Source organism: Saccopteryx leptura, chromosome 7 (assembly GCF_036850995.1).
Source record: "Saccopteryx leptura isolate mSacLep1 chromosome 7, mSacLep1_pri_phased_curated, whole genome shotgun sequence".
NCBI lineage: Eukaryota > Metazoa > Chordata > Mammalia > Chiroptera > Emballonuridae > Saccopteryx > Saccopteryx leptura.
The window spans coordinates 99778026-99796686 of NC_089509.1; the positions used below are offsets into that span (position 1 = coordinate 99778026).

An 18661-nucleotide genomic window follows, 5' to 3' on the forward strand; every position below is an offset into this window, starting at 1 on the left:
CATATTAGCTAGGAAAGCAAAAGGCTGTTTACATGTAAGATATGATCATCTCATTTAATAGTAATATAGATTGCTTGGGCATAAATGTATACTATATAATCCATTTACATTTTATTAAAATAGTTGGTATTGTAAAGAAAAAAAAAAGACTTTAAAATCAAAACCTATCTGCAGACATTAACCAAGAACATCAAAATACCATTTAATATGACAAGCGTTTCCAAAATGCAGAAACTAACCAGAGGAAAGAAAATTAGTATATGTTCCTTAAACAATTATTGGTAGTAGTGAACTATGAAGAATAAAATTAGTCTACTCTATTCACTGTAATTCTGACAAACCCAACACTTACATTCAAATTTTAGGATCCAGCATCCATTGAGAATCCCAAGCATACATTTCAGGGTAGTTCGAACTGTATCACCAGGAACAATGACATGAGTTACTAGAATACAAAAAAAGGAATAGAAACAGATATAAACCAAAATAATCCTTTAACCAGTGGCATTTATAACTAGTCAATCACTTTATAAACTTTTATCTGAATTCTTTCCAAAAACAGTAATTTTTATTCTTAGGTATTCTTCTTTTATTATTCTCTAGCCTGGCCACCAACATGAAAAATCAGATCATAAAGCATATATCTTAAAGCCTCGTTAGCATACAGCATTTCTTCCTTTATTTTAAAACTAAAACTGAAGAATTAAAGCATTATATGCACTAGAATTTATTTGTGGTTAGCAAACTGATAAATTTGCTCTTCTGACATGTTTCGTCCTAAACTAAGGGCCAAGCTGCAAACTTTACATTTCCTAAACAAATTAAGCCTGTAAGTAGTTTGTAACTATAGAAATGTTTTAGATTATAAGATTCAAAGTACATAGCCATATCACAATAAAATTCTACAAAGGAATTAACTATTAAAATTTTTTTTCTACCAAAAATAAATAAAGCATCTTCACCTGTACTGTCGAACTCAGCACATTTTTTAACCTTAAGAATTGTTGCCAGTTCATTGAGCTTCATCTGCTGCTTTGAAGAAAGCCCGCTGCCTACAAGGACAAGAGGCCCGTCTCTACGTGGACCAGAGTTCACCTGTTAATAACGAGGGGAGGCCACAGTGTTACAAACATTTAAAGACCAGAGAAAGATATTAAACTGACCTTTTCTTGATGTAAGCTTGAATTTCATTACTTAGCTTACTCTATCTACTAATTACCAATAATTTTCTTTGAATTACCACTTAAAACCTTAATGCTCAGTTCATTAAAATAATTATTTTTGTTTCTTTATCCCTCCTCCAAATAAAACATTTTCGGAACAGCTTTTTATACCCAGGGCATCTTGTTTCGTTGATTCTAATTTGGGTCTTTTTAGGGTTTTACAACTTAATTCTTTACCAATAAGCCCTTTTTTAAGTAACTCAAAATACCCACTTAAAATAACCAATTCCCATTCCCGGCCAGGGCACACAGGAGAGGCGCCCATCTGCTTCTCCACCCCTCCCCCTCTCCTTCCTCTCTGTCTCTCTCTTCCCCTCCCGCAGCCAAGGCTCCATTGGAGCAAAGATGGCCCGGGCGCTGGGGATGGCTCCTTGGCCTCTGCCCCAGGCGCTAGAGTGGCTCTGGTCACGACAGAGCGACGCCCCGGAGGGGCAGAGCATCGCCCCAAGGTGGGCAGAGCATCGCCCCCTAGTGGGCGTGCCGGGTGGATCCCAGTAGGGCGCATGCGGGAGTCTGTCTGACTATCTCTCCCCGTTTCCAGCTTCGGAAAAATACAAAAAAAATAAATAAAAAATAACCAATTCCCTATCTCCACTCCATTAACTTATTCCACTAGAGTTGAACTCAAACATGGTCTACTTAGTTTAAACTGAGATTATGTGGAAAAAACAACAACTAAGATTTTTAGGCAGCAATGATCTCAAAGACAGAAACAAATTTTTAACATCAAGACAGTTACCTTTCAAAACCAAGAAAATAAAAGCAGACCAGAGAATACAAGTTAGATCAGATTTCAACACAGTAGTTAAGTCAACACAGTTCATGAAAAGGAAAGATATACTCTACCAACAAAGTCTAATATTTTCACTTCAGTAGAAAGACTAGCACTGCATTACAGAAGACAAAAAAAGACAAAAATAAAGAGAAGGCACCAATGGATAGCATTAGAGATTAGAATGGAAAGATTAAAAAACAAAAACACAATGAAATAGTGTATTCAATAGTAGCCAACAGAAATTTAATAACTAGAACTAGAATGTTAGCCAAAAACTACCTGATAACAAAGCAATGATTGAGCAATGAAGAAAAGGTAAATCAACACTACTGTACGAGAGGATAAAAAGTCAAATACAATACAGCTAGTGCTTGACTTACGACCACGATTGGTTCCGACAGACCGGTCGTAACATGATTTGGTCATAAGTTGAGTAGGCTATATGTACAGTACTGTGAAATGGTGTTATAAAAATCTTTAAGTCATATTTTATCATAATTTTCTTTCATTATTGTTATATATCATCATTTTCTTTGTTCATTTTATGCCATTTGTATCATCTCTACACCATTTTGTTTCTTATTTTTACATTTGTCGGGTTTAAGTAAAACACTGCATTACCAGTACAACTGGTTTAATATTTGCAAAGACAATTTCCTCTTGGTAGACATCTTGGGAGGGGTTTGATGAAAAATATCCAAGACACAAAACACAAATTGCTGAACTGAGTCTGGGATAACAGTTGAAATGCTGCACGCGGAGATGGTAGTGCTGCTGGAAGCTGGTCCGCACTGTCGTATGCCCAGCTGGGCAATGCTTGCGCTGCCAGACGCGGAGCAGTTGTGGCTAGTGATTGTAGTCATAAAGTCGAATGGTTGTAAGTTGCATAGGTCGTAAGTCGATCAATATTTGTATTGTAATGTTCAAATACAAGACACAGGGCCCTGCTATGTGTGTGTACATATATATATATATTGGACATCTGGGGTCTCAAAGCTCCAAAGAACATGGGTGAAACACTGGCAGTATGATCACCAGTCTAGCTCAGGAGCTAGATTAGAGAAAGTTGATATTTATTCATTCACTTCACCTGTCAGGGTGGTGATCATTTATCCAGTCTGATACCCTACCACATTTTATCTGAAATATCTACGAAGAGACTGGTCTGAGTAACTCACTCATATGAAATACATTAAATAAAAAAAATACCATGTGTTATGTATGCATTCAAGACATTTTTTAAAAGATTTTCATAAGTCTTTAAATTGCGATGCTTGCACTTAGAAGTTCATCTTCCTAAATTACTTGTTGCTCTACGGCTCAAGGTGCAAAGGCATTTCTACCGGACACGCCATGCACATCACACACACATTTACATCACATCTCTGTGCATGTATCTTCCCTCTTCACTAAACTAGAACATGATGCAACCACGTCTGCGGTAAACATTCCAAACACTCCATCACATGAAAACAGCTCAGTCTACTTTATGAATTGTTCAATTACTGTACAATGGCAGTATTAAAAAGAAAAACAGTCTTCCAATAATTCTTGTCAGTTATACAAATAAGTGTCATAAAATAGCTTGAAATGGAATATATTACTTTCCAATTTACATAACTCCACTTCAGCTAAATTAGTTCTCGACACAAAATACAAAAGTGAAATTCTAAACATAGGCGATGATACTATTTCTACCAACCCAAGGAAAGCGCCAAAGTGGGTCAGGCCTTTTCCTATCACAGCTTTTAAATCTGAATAAAAAAATGGAAACTGGCACCAATATCTCATAGTTAAGAAATGCTATTTAAAAAAAAAATAAGGCAAAATGGAAGGAGCCTGGATTGGGGTGTGAACACAGTGCAATGCACAGGCAATGTGTGATAGGATGTACACCCAGAACGTGTGTAATTTTGTTAACCAATGTCACCCCAATAGATTCAATAATAAAACTATTAAAAGTAAGTAAAGCAAACAGCCGCCAAAGCCACAAGGAGCAAGGGTCGGGGGGGGTGGCTGGGAGACATCTGGTTTGAAAAAGCAGAGGTGTAAGAACCACGAGGTTCCAAAGACATCCAAGACATCCCAGGGGGTTCAATACTCTGGTTTTACAGCAATTAGATACCATGTACACCAGGGGTAGGCAACCTTTTTATACCTACTGCCCACTTTTGTATCTCTATTAGTAGTAAAATTTTCTAACCGCCCACCGCTTCCACAGTAATGGTGATTGATAAAGTAGGGAAGTAACTTTACTTTATAAAATTTATAAAGCAGAGTTACAGCAAGTTAAAGCATATAATAATAATTACTTACCAAGTACTTTATGTCGGATTTTTGCTAAGTTTGGCAGAATAAATCTTTACAAAACAACTTACTATAATTAAATCTTTTTATTTATACTTTGGTTGCTCCGCTACCGCCCACCATGAAAGTTGGAACGCCCACTAGTGGGCGGTAAGGACCAAGTTGACTACCACTGATATACACTGACATTAAACTCTTATTTAAAGGATAATTTGATATGGAATGCTTTCTTAAATTATTTTTAATAAGTATCAAATATAGAGTTTAAAAATTATGAAAAGAGGAAAAAGGACAAACGAGCTGCTGCTCAAAGGCATCATGGGCAGAGAAGTCACAAAGTGAACATGGCAAGCAGCTTTTCTTAAGTCTTCAAACTTAAAAACTTCTCAAGTTAAAAGATTATTTCCAACAACCATTAAGCTTTACTTGGAACAACAAAATTTCTAAACAGGAAGAAGAGGAGCGCAAATCCACCCACTCATCCCCTCTGCCCTTCTGCACGATGTTCCTTGAAGCAGCTTGCAGATGGCTTAACAGTCACTGATCTGAAGGACCTGACTCGGCTTGTGCGTGTTTCCGGGGCAAGCCTATAGCATGAATGACCCTCCAGTAGTCACATTCAACGTTCAACATATACTTACTGATCATCCACTATTTGCCAGACACTGATCTCCATGCTGGGGCTACTACGGCAAGCTAAAGAGGCAAGGGCCTGGCCTCACATAGCTTCTATTCTAGTTGGAGAAGAAAAATCAACAAAATATAAATGTCAGGTGCCAAAGCAAGGTCAGGGGAAGAAGCACCGGCAGGGCTAGTTAATATACTGCAGTACAGATATCTCCCGGGAGGGCTACAATGGAGCAGGACCTGCGGAGAGCAAGGAGTCACAGGGACATCTGGTTCCCTAAGTTTGCTCTGGCAGGGACAAGAGTTAGTGCTAAAGACCTGAAATGAGGCATGTTTGCTGGATTCAAAATACAGCAAGACAGCCCAGGTGGCAGAAAAAGATTGCACAAAGGGCAGTCAGGTAGTGACTGGGGGAATGCAGATCCCATAGCTTAGATTTTAAAATGCACATAAAAAAACCTCCATTTCCACTTAGAGAATGTTATCATTCATTGTCTTTTTGTTATTCAAGCATATACCATTAAAAGAGTAAATAATAATATTCACTGGTCACAGCCATGTGACATGTAGAAAGTAAAGGTTTGCTACATTTAATAAAAACAATAGTAATTGGATAGGTGAACTAGGAGTTTAATCATTTTGCTCTTTTCTGAAGGGAATTAACATCTTCAGACTCCAAGAATACCATAAAAATATCTTTATTTTATGACACATTTAAAATAATCTTTCTCCAGCTTTTACATAAAAGGAATGTTGGCAAATGGCAATTTAGTTATGCTATGTTCTGCCAGAAAAGTTCAAGTTCAAATGAATAAAATAAGTGCCAATTTATAGTTGTTAAGTATGCCGAGACTGAATGAGTACTGACCTAGGATTTAAATAATCTGTGTTCTATCCGATCCATTCAAAAAAAATTTTTTTATGGCTGATTAACCCTAGGCAAATCACAATCTTTCTAGGTCTTAACTTTCTCCTTGCTAAAATGAGGAAATTAACCTGATTTCTCGGTTGTCTTTCAATTCATTACCACTGAACTTACTAGACAAGAAGTCTTCTCTAATGGTTCTACAGTGTGTCTGTAAAGTCATGGTGCACTTTTGACCGGTCACAGGAAAGCAACAAAAGATGACAGAAATGTAAAATCTGCACCAAATAAAAGGAAAACCCTGCCCTGGCCAGTTGGCTCAGTGGCAGAGCATCGGCCTGGCGTGCAGAAGTCCCGGGTTCGATTCCCTGCCAGGGCACACAGGAGAAGCGCCCATCTGCTTCTCCACCCCTCCCCCTCTCCTTCCTCTCTGTCTCTCTCTTCCCCTCCCGCAGCCAAGGCTCCATTGGAACAAAACTGGCCCCGGGCACCGGGGATGGCTCTATGGCCTCTGCCTCAGGCACTAGAATGGCTCTGGTTACAACAGAGCAACTCCCCAGATGGGCGGAGCATCGCCCCCTGGTGGGCATGCCGGGTGGATCCAGTAGGGAGCATGCAGGAGTCTGTCTGACTGCCTCCCCGTTTCCAACTTCAGAAAAATACAAAAAAAGAGGAAAACCCTCCCAGTTTCTGTAGGATGATGTGGCAGCATGTGTGAGTGCGCAGATGATGATGTAACACTGTGTATACAGCGGAGCAGCCCACGGCCATGCCAGTCGAGATGTGGACGGTACAGAGGAAAGTTCAATGTGTTCTGTGGCTCGCTAAATTTGAATCCATGACCAAAGTGCAACGTGAATATCGGCGCATTTATAACGAAGCACCACAGACATTAATCACTTAAAACAGAGAATCACAGACGTTATTCACTCTGTTACACCAGACATCCTTACCCGTGTGTGGCAAGAACTTCACTATCATTTGGATGTGTGTAGGGCAACAAATGGAGCCCACATCGAACTGCACTGAATAGGTATGAAACTGGGAGAGTTTTCCTTTTATTTGGTGCAGATTTCACATTTCTATCATCTTCTGCTGCATTCCTGTGACCAGTCAAAAGTGCATCATGACTTTACGGACACACTGTACATGTCAATATACCCCTTTCTCATATTTGCCCCTTGTGAGCACTTGCTAAATATAGTGAGTTCACCATCCACCTCTCTCTATCCTCCTTATCCTCCCCATCCCATGCCGCCGCCACAACCTGCATTTCCAGTCCTGACCATAGCACACCCAGGCTGCACCACAACAGCCTCCTAACCAGTCTTCAGTCTCGTCCCACTCCTACCTAACTTCTGCACGGTCCCGTTCTATTAAAAACGCACGAGAGTGGCCCAGCAACCAGGGAAATAAAGTCTACACTACTCCTTAGGGATTTCAAGGCCTTTTACAACCTGATCCCAACCCAGCTCTTCACTGTAAACGTCCTCTGACACACACTTTACGGTCCTCACACTAAGCTCTAGTTTCTCAGACTTCCAGGGTCCTGTATGCTTCCTTGTCTCCAAGCAGCTGTTCCCAATACGGGACTGCCATCCTCACTTTGTATACCTGACTGCAGTGAACAATGTTGGTTGTCACTTAAAATCCATTCTTCACTTCCTACACATTATGAGAACCCCAATTTTGTTCAGACACCACTCTTCAAGGACAGAGAGTATCTTTAACCATGAACCATGATGTATTTCAAAACCAAGTGTGTGAGGGGTGGGGCCTGAGAAGCTGGAAAATAAGGGTACATTGGCCGGGAAGGGCAAGGAGGGGCGGAGGACTGGGAGATGGCCATTTCCAATGGAGAATGGAGAATGGTTAGTTTTGTCCCGGGAGAGATGCGCAGTTGGAGTTGCATGGACTTGGGACCGGACTAGGTCAGCAGGCGAGGTTTGATTGACTAGTCCTATAAGGCGAGTCTTGGTTGAATATTCTGAGAGGCAGGCTCAAAGTGGGGACAGGTCCAGGTGCCAGATGCAGGGAAGCTGGGGCTGCAGGCGGAGTTAGCCTTAAGATCTCTGATCCAGCCTCTCAAGAGTCAGAGACTGGACAGAAAACGAAAGTTGTACCAATCCGTGGATCTCCTTCATTCACTCACTTTCTTCATTAGGCCTTTAGCGTTCCCTTCCCATTGCTTTATTGATAACTGGTCATGTAGAGGAAGGCTATTGTTGATAATTATTTATAGATTAATTTACCTGGAAACCTTACTGACCTCCAATAGTTGTCCATTCCTAAATTTGGACTTAAAATACAAATAAAATTTTCTGTGCATTTAAAAAAAAACAAAAACAAAAAACCAAGCGTGTGACCAGTTCTGACCAGTGAAATGTAAGGGAAGTCCACTGGAAGGCTTCTGGGAAGGGTTTTCATCCTTCTTTTAACTCTGGACACTCCCATCTGGAACTGTGGCAATCACTCTATAACCCATAGGAGGAGATTAGTGAGGACAGAGCTGAGGATGGCAAAGGGGAAAGACAGTAAACTTGGGGCTTTGGTGTAGGTTAACTGCTGAACTCACCAAGTGAAAAGCTATCCTATGTTGGGATTATCTTTGTATAAGATATACAATGTCTTTAAGCATTTGTGTGAAAGTTTTGTTATTTGCAGCTAATAACATTATTTTTTTAAAACATTAAGATATAACTGACATATAACATTATATGTATTAGATTCAGGTACATAACATGACTTGACATATGTATATGTTGTAAAATGATCACCACAGTAAATGTAGTTAACATCTACCACCATACACCATTATAAAACTTTTTTTCTTGTGATGAGAACTTTTAAGATCTACTCTCTTAGCAACTTTCAACTCGTTCTCTGTATCCTAGAGCTCAGGATTTTTTTGTTTGTTTTGTTTGGTTGGGTGGGGGCTGCCTTTAGATTTCATAATAAGTGAGATCATACAGTATTTGTTTTTCTCTATTTCACTTAGCATGATGCCCTCAATGTCCATCCATGTTGTCACAAACGGCAAGCTTTCGTTTGTTTTCATGGCTGAAAATTATTCCATTCCACATAGGGAAGCATATGTGTATGCATATGTATATATTTTTCTTTACTTAATACATTTATCCAACAATGGACATTTAAGTTGCTTCCACATCGTGGCTATCATGAATAATACTGCAAGGAACATAGAGTTGCTTGTATCTTTTCAAGTAAGTGTTTTGTTTCCTTCAGATAAATACCCAGAAGTGGAATCATACGGTAGTTTTATTTTTAATTTTTGAAAAACAACCATACTATTTTTCCATAGTGGCTTCACTAATTTACATTTTGACCAACAGTACATAAGGGTTCCCTTTTCTCTAACACTTATTTCTTGTCTTTTTAATAATAGCCATTCTAACAGGTATGATTCTCATTTTGGTTTTGATTTGCATTTTCCCAATGATGAGTCCACACTGAGCATCTTCTCATATAACTATTGACCATGTGTATTCGTCTTTGAAAAAAAATCAGATTCTCTGCCTGTGTTTTAATTATACTGTTTTCCTGTTACTGAGTTGTAGGAATTCTTTATAGCAACAGCATTCTATTAGATACCTCACTAAAGCCTTCCCTTTGAAGGCTTCCCAGAGGTCTTAGGTATGTTCTCTGTGACCTTCTCTGCAGACAATCCCTAACTGCTCCTGAAGTTACCTTCTTTCTTCTCTAGGATTCTACTGTACATTTGTATGGCTTTCTATTATAAATGTATTACTTGTGTGATACATTTTTTACACCTATATTCCCCACTAAACTGCAGGCTCTGAAAGAATAGGCATTCTTTGCACTTTATCTCTGACTTGCATCTCTCTAAGCTAGACTCAAATGGGCAACTGTCTAGTCAATGTCTTCATTTGATGTCATATAAGGCATCAAACTGGCAAACAATTAATTTCCTTCTCCACAGCAACAAATGGTACCATCATCTACTCCACTGCTACACTCATATCAACTCTATTCTTCCCCCACACCTCATTGATAATCCATCAGAAAATTGTGTTGGCATTAATTCAAACATATATACTAACCCTCATTACTCCTCACCCTCTCCACTATTACCTTAATTCAGGTATTCACGGCATCCCTACCCCTCACCATGAACAGCCCTACATAATCTCCTTGCTTCCATTCTTGCCCCCCACCCAGTCTCTCTATTACAAAGCAGCTACAATGAACTTTCTAAAGTATAAATTATCATTCCTTTGCTTTAAATCCTTTAAGTAGTTTTTCTTTAGACACTCACTAGTTCCCAGTAATAACGACCCTCTCTCTAAGCTTCAAGTATGACCAGCTCATCCACTGAGAGGTCTATATGCTTGCTGTACCTTCTGCCGGGACACTTGCCCTCTGGATATAAACCTGTTGCCTCCTCTCCTCGTGCAGGTGTCAAATCAAATCACAGTTCCTTAAAGGCTCTCCTCAGTGACCCTTATTAAGTGCAGTGTTTGTTCCGGAGCCCACCACTTCCAGTAAACAACACTCCACAGAACTTCTTCACAGCACTCATTAATAAGTTCCTGGGATTCATTTACTTATAGTATATTAGCTTACACACTTACAATCTGTTTCCTATCTCTCACTAGTAAGTAAGCTCGTTGAGAATAAGAATTCTAGCAGTCCCATTTATTGCATACAAGTGCTGCCTAAAATACAGAGCAGGGGGGTCAACAAATACTTGTTGATACATTTATCCCTATTACTTCTTCAAACTCACAATACCTAATATACAAGAAGTGATCAATAATTGCTTAGTGAATGAAAACAGTTTGCTAACTGGAAATTTTTCCATTATGCTCCTTTTATAACCAATTTCAATAAAAGTTATAAATTCTCCAAGGTGAAATCCATACTTACTACTGAGCAATGGCTGGCTGATGATTCATTCTTCTCTGGTAGCAGCAACAGCGATTTCATAGTGTCACTGTCTGCACAATCCACAGGTCGCAGACCAAATATGTTACTGGTAAAATAAGTACAGATTGGTTTAAGTAAATAAAATATGTGACTTGATTCTTAACTAAATGGGTGCACTAGCAAAACAGTTTTTCAACTTCCTTAATGATACATTAGTTTATTAAAATAAATGACTCAGAATTCATATAAAGCATAAGGATCAAGTATCAGCAGCTGCTGAATTCATGGAAAAAGAGGTGAAGTTTTAATGTGACACCAGACCATTACGGGGTTATTTTCAGTTGAATATAGCACACTGTTCCAGATGATTTTGTTCATAACTCTGTATTCTTCTATGTTCATATTCACACCTTAAAATATAGCTTTATAATCATTAATCACTGTGTGAGATGCTTTCAAATGCAAATAAAAATCATTTACTATAGCAATTACAAGCTCTATAATGTATATAAACAAATTCAAAAATTAGATAATTTCACAGGATAGGTAGTTGCGTCCAGTAGAAAAATGACTAATGCCACATGATAAACAATTTAATAAGTAAAGTAGAGCATAGGACACTTTTTATATTTAACTTTAATATGTATGTAAATGATAATCTGTAATAATCAGTCATCACAGAACAAACTGGAAGGGTTCAAGAGAAAAAGGTGACACAGACTTCTTACCATGTACTACTTCTCAAATTCCAAGAATCACGGTGGAGGAGACTTTAGAGACACAGTGGGACTCTGCTCTTTCACAGTTTTGAAAACAGAGACAACGTTCCAATGACCTGAGGTCACATTTTCCTTGTCCGTTATAGTAAGACTCGTTATTGCCCAGCATTATTCTTTCATTTATGAGTAAACTGTAAAAACTATGTAACTTTTGTCTACTATCCCACTTTCTTACATATGGTTTCAAAATTATTTAATATACTACACTATGGCAGAAAGTTTTCTAAAATGAGCAATTCTTTTATAACCTTTTATGGTTTTTAAGATTATGGTATATCCATATAATGGTGACTGAAGTTCACATGAAAATACAATGTTAGACAGAATATAAAATGATAAACACAGTATAGTACCGGTCTTTACAATTGTATTGATGTGTAGAAAAGAGCTGGAAGGAAACAGAGTGAAACATTAGGGGAGAGGAGGAGGCAGGTGTCACCTCTGATGGGGCATGGAAGATACCGATGAGAGACACAGAGAGAAGAGACAGAAGTAGCTAGTAGGGTTAGAACAAGGTCTTCAATGACCTTGGAGACAGCAATACTAATAGCAGAATAGGAAAAGAAAACTAGTGGATTAAAAAAAAAATGAACCACAGTAAATGTTTCCCTAATGACTGCTAATTCATAATTCATGAGTATCAGGCTCTGTCACCTTTCTTACTGGGACAGAGCTGGGTAAACACCGCTAAATTTGTATTCTCAGATTCCCCTTTATGCCCACATCCAGTAATGTGTAACCTCTCTCTGGCAAGTCTTTTTTCAAACAAGTTATACTACAATCGTGTTTCAGCTTTCTGATTTACAACGAAGTGACAAGAGTCACTGCCCTGGAATTTGGATCCTCATAAATTCCCATATAGTTAGAGCAAACAATCTCAGCTCATTTCAGAGGTAGCTGATCTCATCACTGTACTTGATACTTCTCAATTTCATTCCCTAAATTATTATGCCCACATACCAAATACACAATCTCTTCACAAACATACTCTGTAAGTATGACAATCAAAAAATAGATATAAGTTAAAAAACCAATATTCTATGTCTTAACCCACCAAGTGCAAAAATGAATAAAAACAACAAAAGTCACACTATATGACAGCAAAAATATCACTGCACACATAAGGACTTTTTAACAGAGACAAGTGTAGAATTTACACTTTAAAGAAATAAAATTTAAGAGCCCAATTATGTACACTTTAATGCATAATAACCGTTGCAAACTTACTTTATACAAATACAAATTAAGTCCATTCTAACAACATGAAAAAAATGTTAATGGAAGTACTACCCAAAGTACCACGACCATCCACTAGCTAGTGAGAACTTAAACCAAAAACTAACAAATAAAAAAAATGGCCTTGTAAATGCCTTTACTGTCTAAAGAACTGCTTCGAAAAGTGTCTAGTAGGATTCTAATTTACATTTACAGCCTTACTACACAAAGCTTACTGTCTCATCTGGCCTTTAAACATGTGTTTCCTCTACTTAGATTAAGGCGGGTTTTTGCTTATACACAATTCACTAGGCCCTTAGCCCTCTTGCATTGCTAATGAACTGGAGAACCGCACATTATAAAAGCTGCAGTTTGAAAGATAATCGGTTACCTCAGCCCTGCATCATGGGAGATGGAGCCTATTAAATCCTGTCACGCGTCTGCTGTGTAGTGCACCACTGAAATTTGGAATTACACACAGGATTTTAAGTGGCACCTTCAAAAGCCCAAAACATTTTACAACAGCATGGATGGACCTGGAGATTATTATGCTAAGTGAAATAAGCCAGGTAGAGAAATACAAGTACAATATAATTACACTCACATGTGGAATCTAATTAACAAAATAAACTAACAGAGACAGACTCACAGATACAGAGAACAGACTGACAGCTGTCAGAGGGGATGGGGTTGGGGGCTGGGATTAAGGTGAAGGGATTAAGAAAAGAGAAAAATTTATAGACACAGAAAAAGTGTGGGCATTGCAGGAGGGAAAGGGGTCAGGGGAGGTGAAGGAAGATAGAGGGTAGATGATAAGTTAGAGGACTGTACATCTGAAACCTGTACAGCCTTATTAACCAATGTCACTCCAATAAAGTAAATAAAAATTTTTAAAGAAAAACAACCAAAGCAAGAAATGACAGGGCATATGTAAGATTTCTCCTTCATTATGGGAGCACAAAAGAAAGTCACAATTTTTCCCCCTATAATGACATATTTTAATGGACTAAATAACACTTTGCTTATAGACTTTATGTAAAATATCAGTTTAAAATGTACATGACTTATCTTTATTCTTTTTTAAAAAACAGGTAATATGCCTGACCTGTGGTGGCACAGTGGATAAAATGTCGACCTGGAAATGCTGAGGTCGCTGGTTCGAAACCCTGGGCTTGCCTGGTCAAGGCATATATGGGAGTTGATGCTTCTGGCTCCTCCCCCCTTCTCTCTCTCTGTCTCTCTCCTCTCTCTCCCTCTCTGTCTCTCTCTCCTCTTTAAAAATGAATAAATAAATAAATAATTAAAATTAAAAAAAAAATTAAAAAAAATAAATAAAAAACAGGTAATACATGGGGGAAAGATACATGTCACAAGCACAAGAGACTATCAATGTGACTATTGATTGAAGGCAGTAATAAACCTGTTATTCTCCATTACCACATAGGGAAGAGTTTTTTAATTGAATTTATTGTGGTGACACTAGTTAACAAAATCATACAGGCATCAGGTGCCTGATCCACAAAACACCTCTGTGCACTGGACTGTGTGGTCACCCTGCCCCCCCAGGTCAAGTCTTCATCTGTTAGTTCTGATGTTTAACCACAGATACAAGTTAAACATCAACAATTTCCTTAGAGTGGGTTACCAAGGGACCTTATAAACTGATTTTTTTCTAAATGTTCTTAAACTTAGCATATTACTATTTTCTGACCTACTTTAACCTAAAGCCTTAATATGTAAACTATGTATTTTGGAGAAATACCTAAGACTTGGAAAATACTGTCCCTGACTGTAATCTTCCTGAGGATAAGTACACATTCAACAGGTAAGTAAAACTGATAAAGAATAAACCAAGTACAAGTAATGAAGTGAAATATGACACGGAGCCCAGAGAAGGTAAACAATACACACTAGCAAACAGCCTTGAACCCACAGGACTGGAAACTGGAGTTGAGTGGATCAACACGAAGGGCCTGTGGAAGGAGTGACCAACATGACTGTTGAAAGAATGGAATTACTGGAAGAAAGCCTTCTATCACAGCTAGAGTCGAATCCCTGTGTGCTCACGTGTAGGAACTAAATACAATATAGAAGACTGACGGAATAATCAGGCATAAACCAATGGCATTAGAGACAAAGACAGCATATAGCTGGGAAAGTGGAAAGGCACAAGCGTCTACCAGTGAAACTCTATGGGCCAGTGCAACACCAATATAATGAAGGCTATGGTCAGAACACAGAAAAACATCAGCATCTTCACTGCAATTTCCATGTAGTGCATGACAGTATTAACAATATGTACCACTTTTGACAGCTGAGTTCTCTTAATGTCCTATCAAAGAAAGCCTCTTCTATCTTATAACTCAGTGAATCCCAAGTGATAACACAGATGATATGCTTTATCTATACTAAATCCTAAAAATTGGCCTGACCTGTGGTAGCGCAGTGGATAAAGCGTCCACCTGGAAATGCTGAGGTCTCCGGTTCGAAACCCTGGGCTTGCCTGGTCAAGGCACATATGGGAGTTGATGCTTCCAGCTCCCCCCCCCTCTCTAAAATGAATTAAAAAAAAATTTAAATCCTAAAAATGGTCTTTTTCTGATTGTTGAAGCATTTTACATAATCACTAACCAAGAAGGTATCTTTTCGATTCTGAATTTATTTCCTGTCCCTTCACAACATAGTACATTGGCAAAGGTTACCATTTTACTCTAATGTGTTCCTCCTCTATTCCTTTAGCTGTGATTTGCCATCATAATTTGGAAAATATATTTCATATGAAACTTAATGATATGACTGAAGATTTTAAACTTAATTTAAAATCTTGGCAGAAGATCCAAGAGTTCCTCCGTTATTGCTTTTTTTCCAAGTGACAGGAGGGGAGATAGAGAGACACACTCTCACATGCACCCCAACTGGGATCCATCCGGCAACCCCATCTGTGGCCCATGCTCAAATCAACCAAGCTATCCTCAGCGCCCAGACCCAAGTTCAAGGGCCAAAGCTCAAACCAATGGAGCCAGTGCCTGCGGGAGGGGAAGAGAGGGAGAGAGGGAAGAGGAAGGGAGGGGAGAAGAAGCAGATGGTCGCTTCTCATGTGTGTCCTGACCGGGAATCGAACCCAGAACATCCTTACACCAGGCCCACGCTTTATCCACTAGCCCAGTGGTCGGCACTCATTAGTCAACAGAGTCAAATATCAACAGTACAATGACTGAAGTTTCTTTTGAGAGCTAAATTTTTTAAACTTAAAACTATATAGGTAGGCCCTAGCTGGATGGCTCAGTGGTAGAGTGTCGGCCTGGCGTGCAGGAGTCCCGGGTTCGATTCCTGGCCAGGGCACACAGGAGAAGCGCCCATCTGCTTCTCCACCCCTCCCCCTCTCCTTCCTCTCTGTCTCTCTCTTCCTCTCCCGCAGCCAAGGCTCCATTGGAGCAAAGTTGGCCCGGGTGCTGAGGATGGCTCTGTGGCCTCTGCCTCAGGTGCTAGAATGGCTCTGGTTGCAACAGAGCCACGCCCCAGATGGGCAGAGCATCGCCCCCTGGTGGCATGCCGGGTGGATTCCAGTCGGGCGCATGCGGGAGTCTGTCTGACTGCCTCCCCATTTCCAACTTCAGAAAATACAAAAAAAAAAAAAACCAAACAAAAAAAAACTATATCTTTTTTTTCCTTATCGAGGTAGCACCTGCACGTGGTATTTTGTGGAAGAGCCACATTCAAGGGGTCAAAGAGCCGCATGTGGCTCGCGAGCCTCAGTTTGCCGACCTGGGCACTAGCCAATCGGCCAGGGTCAGTTACTGCTTTTTGCTATTAAAAGCTACTACGAAATACTTGAGGATCACTGCTACTGATGCAAATTAATAGATTCTATGTAAAACAGGCTGTATATGATAATATACATATACAATACCAGCACTAGCAATAATCATTTAATTATTACTTTTACTTAACACAGAATGAGTATATGTAGTAGATACACATGAGGGGAAGTTGCAAATATCACATGGTAATCAGCTTGGCAAATATTCATTCAACAAGTACCTCTAAGAACACTTTTTCGTCACTAAAGAACCGACGGGATAAAAGGCAGTTTCTGCTCTCAGAGCTCAGAGGGACAAACACAGGGAAGCAAACAGGAAGGACTTGAAAGTATGGCAAAGGCCCTGAAGCGAGCCAGTGTGGCAATCTAGAACACCAAAAAAGGAAGAGAGAGAGAGAAGAGCAAGGAAGACAGAAAAAGAAAAGAGGGAGAGACACAGAGAAAGAGAGAGAGAAGGTGCAGGGGAACGGGGTGTTACGCGAGTACGCTGTGAGCGGAGTAAGAACAAAAGGGTGCTGGTGGAGCTGGACTGGACCCGAGGACAAGCAGCCCTGAACAGCGAGCTCCCTAAACGGCTGTCCGCAGGAGGGATGGCAACAGTACAGCACGGTGGTTAAGGGCTGGGGTCACAGACTCGGAGGGCCTGGATTTAGATTCCAGCTCCCCCACTCAACAGTTGTGTGAATTCAGAAGAGGTACTTAACCTATTGTGCCTGTTTTCTCATGTATAAAATGGGAACAATAATATAACCTACTTTATAAGACTGTGGTAAGGACCAAATAAATTCATAAAACAGCACCTAGTAGACAGTGAAAGTTCAATGACTGCTAGCTGTTAATAACAGATTTGCATTTTTGGAAGACATACAGAATGAAGATAAGGAACGTAAGTTGTATCTGTAGTACTGACTCGTATCTTCATTTCCCCAGCTTTATAATATACTTCATGCATGCTCTATAATGATAATTTGGAGGTTAACCAAGAAAAAAATATAGAAGCCTGTTGTCTTAACAACATTAAAATAGAAAGAGATACTCATTTTCCTGTATGGTACAAATCTATAGACAAACAGTAGTACTAGATGGCCCTGAAAATACTTTTCTTCACTAGGATTCTTTTTGATCACTAAACCTGATGAAAAAGAAATACTTATCAAATGATTAAACTTATCGAATGTTTAACAATTTACGCCAAAAGGGAGTTCAGAATATAGTATCACCTCTTAATGTCTTTTTCCCCTCAAGAATGACAAATAGGACCTGCCTACAACTGTGCCTATGATGAGTTACACCACTATTACAAGGGAGGGAGGGAGAGATGGGCAAATTTTAACTGGCACTTGGCACATACAGACCAATTAATCCCAAAACCACATACGCAAAAAGGCATTTTTACTAATGCTAAACCTCTCACACCTGACAGGAGCCAGTCCACGAATGAAATCCTTATGAATGACCATGAAATTACAAGCACATAGGTTCTAATTTTCAAGTCACTTGGCTTTCTGTGAAGCAAAGAAAAGCACAGAAATTCAAAAGTGCAACATGTTTTTTTTAAGCCATAAAACATAAATTATCTCTGTTGTAGGAGATTAGTATTTTAAAAATTAGGTAAGGCAACTGAAAGAACCAATGGTCCATATAATATTCTCTAATTAAGAATTCTACATCCTTCCAAGGAAACTCTGCTAATGGCAGAGCAAGTGTCGAAAGCAAAACTAAATATCTAAAAAAAAGAGAAGCATATGATCATTTCCATGCACTCAGAATAGTTTTGATGGAACTGGAAGAGCTCTTGTCTCGGGGTCCACTGAGGACACGGGTGGAAAGAAGGCAGTGGGGCAGAAGCTCGGCCATGATGTTTTGAACAGTTATCAACAGAAATATTCTCAGGCAACAAAGAAGTATAGAAGATCTGGACCTTTTTCTCATTATCTGAGATTAAAATAGAAGTAATTTCCCTCTTGGGTAATGGACTCTTATTTTAGCTCGCTAGAGGTACATCTCATTAAAACACAAGTTCAGAGTTAAATGAATTAAAATTAAATTGAAATGCAAGATGCACTTTAAAAATGCCAAAGTTTACATAGAAGTTCAAAGCACATAATCAACTTTTCTATGTAAAATGCGATTTAAAAAAAA

At 39.1% G+C, this 18661-nt stretch overlaps 1 protein-coding gene across 1 annotated transcript in view; it reads right to left on the reverse strand.

Annotated features, from left to right (window-relative positions):
- Nucleotides 1-18661, reverse strand: part of BARD1 (BRCA1 associated RING domain 1) — a 78400-nt gene that overhangs the window by 16885 nt on the left and 42854 nt on the right. Inside the window, exons 7-9 of the mRNA XM_066345860.1 lie at nt 10706-10811; nt 963-1095; nt 353-445 (exon numbers count right to left, since the gene is read on the reverse strand). Of these exons, the coding sequence (XP_066201957.1) occupies nt 353-445; nt 963-1095; nt 10706-10811 (332 nt within the window). The remainder of the gene's footprint in view (nt 1-352; nt 446-962; nt 1096-10705; nt 10812-18661) is intronic.